The sequence below is a fragment of the Ailuropoda melanoleuca genome, chromosome 13 (assembly GCF_002007445.2).
Source record: "Ailuropoda melanoleuca isolate Jingjing chromosome 13, ASM200744v2, whole genome shotgun sequence".
Lineage (NCBI taxonomy): Eukaryota > Metazoa > Chordata > Mammalia > Carnivora > Ursidae > Ailuropoda > Ailuropoda melanoleuca.
The window spans coordinates 14455422-14464483 of record NC_048230.1 but is presented as its reverse complement, the minus strand read 5'-3'; the positions used below and the strand labels follow the sequence as shown (position 1 = coordinate 14464483).

At 53.8% G+C, this 9062-nt stretch overlaps 1 protein-coding gene across 1 annotated transcript in view; it reads right to left on the bottom strand.

Annotated features, from left to right (window-relative positions):
- LOC105236000 overlaps window positions 1-741 on the bottom strand; it is a 60761-nt gene extending 60020 nt beyond the window's left edge. Inside the window, exon 1 of the mRNA XM_034640352.1 lies at window positions 211-741. Coding sequence (XP_034496243.1) covers window positions 211-562 — 352 coding nt within the window. The 5' untranslated portion in view covers window positions 563-741. The remainder of the gene's footprint in view (window positions 1-210) is intronic.
- Between the last annotated feature and the right edge of the window lie 8321 nt (window positions 742-9062).

Genomic DNA, 9062 nt, shown 5'->3' with positions numbered 1-9062 from the left:
GGGGCCACAAAGTGGGGCCGCGCGGGGAGGAGCGGGGCCGCGGGCGGGGCGCGGGCCGGGCCGCGGCGCCCCCAGACCTGCTCGGAGGCCCGACCCCCTCCGAGAGAGGAGGACAGCAGGAACCGGGTGGAGGAAGCGGCGCAATCACGGGGCCAGAGGGCGCCGGGGGAAGGTTGACAAGGTCCCCCCCCCCGTGTCCCCCCTCCGCACCAGCGGCCGTGAGTCCCCGCTGGTGGGCCGGAGGGCGTGAGCGAGGAGCCTCGGTCTCCCCTCGCAGAGCCGGTTGCGGGGCGTCCTGCCCCTCCCTCCCTGCTCGGGGACCCGCGCCGGGAAGGCGCACCCGGAGATGGGGGAGGGGGACCCGAGCCCTTGGCTCGGAGGGGAACCTAAGGGCCGGGCTGCCCCGGCGGGTGCGGAGTGTGGACGCACATCTGGGCCCTGGACGGCTGAGGCGTGGAGGAGGGGCGGCCCCGGGAGTCAGGGTTCCGGAAAGGAAACCCAATGCTGAGGTCAGAGGACATGGTGAGGAGGGGGTCAGGAGACCGAAACTGTTACCCATCATGTTATCAGATCCCTCCTGCCGTCTCCCCAGCTCCTCCCGGCATCCCTGGTCACTTCAGGGGCTCCTGAGCCCCGAGATTATCCACAGAAGAACTTGTCCAATAAATGGGAAATCAACTTTGTTCTTTTTCCACGCGGTTTGGTTTCAGACTCCAATCTGAGGGTGGGTACGGTCGGGCAGGCGGCCACAGGCCCGCACCCTGCGTTGAAGAGGAGCTACCTAGGAGCTCCGAAGAGGGTACAGCTCCAGCTCTGCCCCCAGACAGCACGCAGAGGGTCTGTACCCTCCTCTGAGACAAGTCGGCTTTGGAGGCCCACTTCCCTTCTGGGCCCAGACTCCAGGGAATAGCCCCCCGCCTCCTCTTCTTCTGAGGCCTCGAAATCCCCTGACTCTGCGGAGACAGACAACCTGCTCAGCCACAGAGACGTCTGAGGGTAAAAACCACAAACCAAAGTGCCCCAGTCACCACGGGTTTCCATCATTTGCATGTCAAGAGAAAGTTTCTTTAGCGAGTTGGGAACCTGGGAGGGGGAGAACCCTCAGCATCACACCCTCCTTGGGGAGGTCCCACATCGGGTCAGCGTGCGCAGCCCAGCTCCGGGACTGGGCTCCCAGAGCCTCTGAGGATCTCCACTCTCCTCCCGCCCCCTCCCCTCATGCGCCTTCGCTTGGTGACACGTTGGATTTCAGGGGGGCCCTTGAAACCCCAGGAAGTAGTCCCTAGACCCCAGATTAAAGATCCCTCATCTAGACAGGCTGACTCCTGGCTCCGGTCCTGAAGCTGTAACGGGGGTCTTCAGACTGATCGTCCTTGCCATTCTTCTAGATCAACTCATCCCAGGTGTTACCTTACTCCAGCCCACAGTGCAGTTCGTGGGCCCCTTTTCTGCTCACTTGCAAGATCCTTCTGCAGCTCCTCCCTGTCACCTTGGCATTTCGGAGCCCGGAAAATGCACGTGCAAACTTGGAGATACACCTGTTTGCATTCCCCTCTGAGTGTTCATAAAATCTTTTAATGTATCATTAATAAAGTCATCAAGGGAAACCAGTCACTCGGATGGATGCTCTTCCTTGAAGGACACTTCCTGGGCATTGCTAACCTACTCTTCCTTTCAGGGCTGTCTTCCCGGAAGCTTTTCCGCAGTGCCTTCCCCTGCCTCTCACAGCCCCCTGGGTAACCTCCCTCACTCCCACCACTGCCTCTGAGCTATAAGTTCCCCGGGTTCCCAGGCCAGGCCTGCAGGTCCCCTGGACACCCCACAGGCAAGGAGGTTGGAATCCAACTCAGAGCCCTGCCCTCCCCCGGCCTGCTCGGCCTCCTCTGGCTTGGCAGCTGGAAACCTCAGTCCTCAGGGTCCCCTGCCCTACGTCCTGTCCATTCCTTCTCCACCCCCACCCCTACCCCCACCTTATTCCCCCACCTCCTGCCCTGGGTCAGGCCCCTATTGTCTGTGCTCATCTCAGAGGATGAGATGTCCCTGCACTTTGAAGCCCAAGCCATCAGTTCTTTCTTTCTCCCCCTCTCTCTGTTTCATACCTACAAACCCGAAAGATGCCCTGTTTTTAAGAAGCCCTTAACCCGACCCTACCCTGCCCTGCCCTGCCCTCAGGCCACACCCTGGTTCTCTCTCGTCCATTCCTCAATAGACTTCCTCCAAAAAGAACCCAGACATACTCAGTCGGCTTCCTCAGTACCCCCACCTCCATCCTAAAGTCTGGCCTCTTTCCCCAGCATTCTGGGGAGAGCTCTCAGCAGGGGACACCAGCCAGCCCCCAGTCATTTCCACCGCCTCCTCCCTGCCCCCTGGCAGCCCTGCATGCCCTTGAAATGACTCCATAGGCTCTTGGTTTTTCCTACCAGCTCCTTCCTTTCTTCCACTTGGCCTGCTCCAAGAGCTTCTCCGGGGTGTAATCCTCCTCAGTTTCCCTTAAATCCCACAGTTCCCAGAATGTTCTCCTGGCGGGGCTGGAGCGGAGCGGGTACCAACCCCTGGCTGCTCCACTTGCCCGCTGCATGCCTTCGGAGCAGCTACTGAACTTTCTCTGTGCCTCCGTTTCCTCCCCTGTATTTGAGCTCACAGCAGGGCCTACCTCAAAAGATTGTGGTGAGAATGAAGCCAATCCACACACGTGGAGTGCCCAGAACACCACCTGGCACGTGGAATGTTCCAGAATGGCTAGCGTCATTACTGATCACGGCATTACTGCATCTGCAGTCAGGCATCCATGGCGCCCACCCATTCCGACGGTACCCGCTCCCTCTCCTGAGCTCCTGACTGGAATGCGTGGCTGCCACTGGACAGGCTGGCCCAGAGCCATGTCACCTCCAGCATGGCACGCCTAGAACCCATGACCTCCACGTCCTCCTTTGCCAGAATGCTCTGTCCCGAAGAAGGGCACCTTCCATTGATCTGAGCTACCAACTTCACAGGCTGCCTTCCTCCTCTCCCACTTGAAACCGGGGCTTAATTCAGGGTAAATTCAGGGCTTTCTACTTCCTGAATGCCCCTGGAATCGGACCCCCTCTGCATTCCCACCCTTGTCCTGGCCGCCAGAGCTCCTGCCTTTCAACCCATCCTCCCCAGTGCTCGCACTTACCTGCGAAAGCAGCGACTGGTGATGTCTCTGTCTTGTTGAAAAGGTATGGATGACTCCGCACTGCTTGGAGAATAAAATCTAAACTCCCTTCCCGGCCTGTCCTTGACCTATGTTCCACTCCCTTCCCTTTCCGGTCCTCACCCCCTCCCCCCATGTTAGAACAGTCAAGACCACTTGCTGTTCCCACGGAGCAAATGGGAAGGTGAGGAAAGCTTCTGGCCAAGTCTGCGGCCCTATTAAGCACAGATGAATGGGAGTGTATCCGCCATGTCCCGCCTCTGCCATGAGGCCGAGGCTGCTGGAGAGCAGTGGGGCTCAAGCTTGGAGAGAGCAGGTTCCAGCCGGACCACAGGGAAAACACGACATTTCCCTTCTGGGACTCCCGCAGCCCCACACAAATGCTGGGGCACACTTTGTGGACAAGAACACGTGGCTGTGGCTTTGGAAACAACCACGTCGTCTCAGCCACCAAGAGACCCTCTCCTTTTAGAATCACCCAGAGCAGCTTCGCCAGGCTGGAGGTGGAAAAGAAAGTGGTGTAAACATCCAGATAATTTGGGTCATCCTATCCTTTTCTCCATCTTCTCGGATCTGACCAAGAAACTCAGAAGACAGTTCTAAACAATGGGTGGTAACACGTGGGAGTTTTGAAAGAACACATGGGTAAAACATGGAAACAGTGGAAACATTTAATACTTAAAACGAGTAAACAACCCCCTCCCGGGACGCTAACTAGCTGGATGCCTGTGGGATGGCCAAACTAACTTTGGTCTGCGAGAAGGACCCCCAGAACCCCTCACCCACAGCGCCAGCACCAATGTCATGCCTGTACCACTTCCTGTGAGCCCTCCCTCCCTTGCATAGGGAACTGCTCCCTGGGGGTCCCTCTGCCCCTCCTGCCCGCCTACCTACTTATGGGGGGGGCGGTGTCGGGGTCTTGCCGTTGCTCTCCACGGGAGCTCCTGGGAGGCAGGGGGTGTCTTCTGTCTCAGTGACTGCACCTCCCAGTCTGCCGGTCCCCGTGAGCTGAGGGCAGATCTTCCTCAGCTGACAGCGGAGTTACACCCCGACGAATGCACCATGAACTGAAATGATCATACGTCAAAAACGCGGTGACTACCGCTAACCTACGGAGCACCACGGCTCAGCAAGGCTGCCTTGGCTAGGCTCGGGACGCTTCCATCCGCCTCCAGCTGGGCGAACGCAGCTTCCGCAAAGCCCATTTTACCATCAAGTGTTGACTGTCTCATGTAATTTATTGACTGCTGCGCTGAAAGTGAAAACCAGAATGGTGGTGTGGGTCCAGAATGGTGATCGGTACACCGGTTGTGACCCTCCTGATCTGGGGCTGGCCGGAGCTGCGTCCTGCTGCCTGCCATCGCCAGGGAGCCTTGTACCGCATGTCGCTAGCCCGGGGAAAGATCCAAATTCACAGTTCGAATTACAGTTTCTACTGAATGCGTATGGCTTTTGCACCATCATAAAGTCAAAAAACCACAAGCTGGACCATGCAAAGTCAGGGACTGTCTGCAACTATTTGCCGGAGGACAGGCCTCCGGCAGGTGGGTGAGGTGCACCCGGCTTGCCAAAACCACCTGTCTGCCCTGCACGGTACCCGCTTGAAGGCGCCAGGGGCCGGCCCTCCTGCGCAGCGGCTGCCAGCTGGTCCTCTACAGGCGGCAGGGTGGCACCCAGGCTTACATAAACGGAATTTCAGGTAACCATTAAGATTATTTGTAAAGAATATTTAGTGTCTATAAAAACGTTCAAGACAGTCACCTGTGCAGCTCAGTCGGTTAAGCATCTGACTCTTGATTTCGGCTCAGGTCACGATCTCAAGCTCTGAGATGGAGCCCCGCATTGTCTCTCTCTCTCCCTCTGCCCCTCCCCACCGCGTGCTCTCTCTCTCTCTCTAAAATAAAAAAATAAAGAAAATCTTTAAAAATGTAATTATTGTTAATATTTTTCTGGACTTCCCAAATTTCCTACAGTGACCGTACTCTCCTTTATAACCCCATACATGCACATGCCTACGCTTAGCCTTCAGGATCGCTGTGACGGGAAGGAGGAAAGGCAAACATAAATACCTTTCCTCCATGATCATGTTTAACTTAGGCGACTTCACCCCAGTTCCAGGACCATTTTCGTCCACCTCCTGTGTGCCCCTAGTGAGACCCCCCCAAAATGAACGGTATATCGCCCCTCCTCACCCCGCAAGTCCAAGGGGAGGGAAGATGCGGAGCCTCCAGCAAGGAATACGGGGCAGAGTGTGACCCCGACGTCACGGAGCGGGCGGTGGGCTCCAGGCTGCGCGGGCAGTGGTGCGGGCAGTGGCACGTTCTCAGGGGGAGAGGGCAGAGGGGCTCCTTTGACGAACTGGCTTCTGAGCCAGGCCCTGGAAGCTGAAAACTGTTGTAACTGGGGATCAGAGCCCTGCATCTGGGGGCCCAGGCTGAGCTCGGGCACGGAGGTGGGAGCGTTGCGGTGGGCTTGGATGTGGGTGAATAGCGCTGCGGCCAGAGTGCCGAGTGTTGGGCTGGAGAAAGCACACCGCGTGTGTGTGTGTGTGTGCGCGCGCGGGGGGGTAACACAGCAAGATGAGGCTAGAAAGGTGAGCAGGGGTGACAGTGAGTGGCATGGAACACCGAACTAAGAAAACTGCAGGGCAGGCGTTTGCTACAGGCTCAGGCCTGGATTGCCACGGAGAGGGGCCCGGGTCCTGCACCAGGCCAGCTCCTGGAGAAAGCCAGCCTGGAGGTAAGCATTTGGTAGAAATATTTCACAGAGGCTAGAGGTTCAATCCCGGCTTGGAGCGGCAGGTTCCTTCTTCCTCCTAAACTCTCCCTAAACCTGCTGGGCACCGTGTAACGCCGAAGCACCTGGACCTTTGAGCCAGTCCGACCAGGGGACAAATAAATCCCTGCTGACCACTGTTTACTAGCGACATGCTTACCCCAAGTCTCAGTTTCCTCGCCTCTAAAATGACAAGAAGAATATCACCTTCCTTCTCACTAGATTAAAAATAAGAGTAGGATGGGGCGCCTGGCTGGCCCAGTCAGTAGGGCCGGCGACTCTTGATCTCAGGGCTGTGAGTTAGAGACACAGGCTGTGTCTCTGTGAAACTGAGACACAGAAGGGTCAAGAAGCTTTGCCCAAGGTGCAGCCATAAGTGGGAGAACCATGATACAAACACAGCCGGCGACTCCAGAGTCCATGCCCTTCACTACATTCCTGCAGGGACGATGACAAGTATTACAAAGGCAAACACATAATGCTTACTATGTGCCAGTTAATGTTTACATTCTTTTTTTTTTTTAAAGAGTTTATTTATTTATTTGAGAGAGAGAGACAGAGCATGAGCAGGGGGGAGGGGCAGAGGGAGAGGGACAAGCAGGCTCCCAGCTGAGCAAGGAGCCCGATGCGGGGCTCGATCCCAGGACCCTGAGATCATGACCTGAGCCAAAGGCAGATGCCCAACTCACTGAGCCACCCAGGTGCCCCAACATTTACATTCTTTTTAAAAATTCTTTTTATTATTATTATTTTTAAAAGATTCTACTCCCAACGTGGGGCTCGAACTCAGGACTCCGAGATCAAGAGTTGCACGCTCTACTGCCCGAGCCAGCCAGATGCCCCCAACATTCACATTCTTACCTCATTTACTCATCAGCTGTGGTTGACCCGTGGCAGGTACTACCATTAGGCCTCGTTCACAGATGAGGAAACTGAGGCACAGAGAGATTAAGTGACTTGTCCAAGTTTCTTTGCAGAGCTGGGAGAGGGACGCACGTGGCCTGGCTACAGAGCTGGTTCCTCGTCTCTTCAATACATTCGAAGAATGATGCCTGTTTTGCTTATTGTCATTCTTACAATTCTGAAGAGGCCTGCCTGGGATCAGTTGAGTGCTACATGTTTAAATCCGGTTCTTCCCAGCAATAATGATTCGTGGAGGGGCTTGGGGATGGGGCAAGATGAATATTCCTGAGTGGGATTTGGGGAGTGGAACCACAGGTGAAGGAACATCCGGGGAGGGCTCCTTCTTGCTCGGAGGGAAGGGCCCCCAGCCGGCCCCATCAATGGCCAGGAAAAGAAGGAGTGGAAGCTGACACTACACCATCCGGCCCTGAGTGAGGCTCTGGGCACTAGCAGAAAGGCACAAATGTCTTATTCGTTGGCAGGAGAGCTTCCCTGGGGTTGTACCGCAGCCGGTTCCAAGGTGGTGGGCAGAGGACCCTGGAGGGCAGAGTGATGTCTTTGAGGGAGATTCTATTTACTGGGTGTCTCTTTAAAAGGCAAAACAGAACCCTCTAGCAGGGCGGAGCCCTTGGGACAAGGGGACCCTGAGCCTATGGCAGGACTGGGTTCCCAGGGTCCAAACCCTCAGGCCCAGGCCCCATCCTGCTCCCTTTGGGTCAAGGGGTGGTAGAGGCCATCGCTCAATTCAGCTCCGTTCCCTAGTCAGCAAAGTGTCACATGATGGTGGCAGGTCAGAGGAGAGACACAGCCAATGTAAAGGCACAGAAGGGCACGGCTACCACCGCAGGGTCGGTTCACTGGAAGGCTGCACTGAGACTTAAAGGAGCAGGACGATACAGGCATTTCTTTATTGTGGATTCGTGGATTATTACTTTGCTTCAATGGCTTCTCATTTATTAGCATTTTTTATTTTGATGCTCAGATTGTTCCAGATTTGGCCATTTGCTTGCTCCTATGTTCTTTCAGTATGTTCCCATTTTCTTTGGTACATTCCTATCCCTACCTTCTTGTGCAAAGAGATGTTTCCCCCACCATGGTAAACATTGAATCAGAACATCAATGGACACTAAATCTAGGGGGAAATTTTGATGAGGAACAGGATATTTAAAAGGTCTTAAAGTGTTTCCCCACAGACTGCTTATTAGTCGCAAGGGGGAGAAAAGTAACTATACAGTGGAGAAACTGGGCAACACCTTGACTGGGTGATCGAAATTAACATCGTCTATGGGGGACAGAGGGACATCATGCGCCTCCAGATATGATATCCCGAGGACACATTGCCTCAGCAGTACTCCGGCTGAGAAATGCATTATCTCAAGGTAACCAAGGGGGAACATCAGATAAACACAAAATGAGGAATGTTCCATTAAAAAAAAAAAAAGGCAAGGTTCTGTAATAATAATAATAATAATAATAATAATAGTAAGAATAATAATAATAGAGCCAGTTATGTAAATGTTCCAGATTTAAGGAGTCTAAAGAAATACAACCAATGTGGTGCCTGGGTGGCTCAGTCTGTTAAGCATCTGAATCTTAATCTCAGCTCAGGCCTTGATCTCAGGGTCAAGAGTTCAGGCCCCACCCTGGGCACAGAGCCTACTTAAAAAATAAAGAAACACCACCGTTAAATGCAATACCTGACCCTAGACCAGACCTTGTACTGGGAGAAAATGCTATCAAGGATGGACAAAATTGGAATACGGGTAGTGGATTAAATGAAAGTATTATGTAAATGTAAATGTATAAAGTTCGTTAGAGTCTAAGAGCATATCTCTAATTTTAGGAACTACAAAATTATTTAGGGATAAGGGCCATAGAGTATGAAACCCTGTAATATTTCAAAAAAGAGAGAGAGAGAGCCCATACGTGATTAAGCAAGGGATAAAACGTGAACTATAGGTGAATCTGGATAAATGGTATACAGGTGTGTCTTGTACTCTTTTCATTTTTGCAACCTTTTGTAATTTCGAAATTTTTCCAAATAAAAAGTTTTTCGAAAACGTTCCAGGCTCACTTTATGTGTTCCGTGCCCAAGCCCTGCAATCAGCTTTTTCTCCAGAGGATCCTAGTGAGCAGGAGTATTTAACCACATTAAAAGAGAGAGAGAGAAGCATTCCTAGCATATGGAACAACATGACGGAAGGCA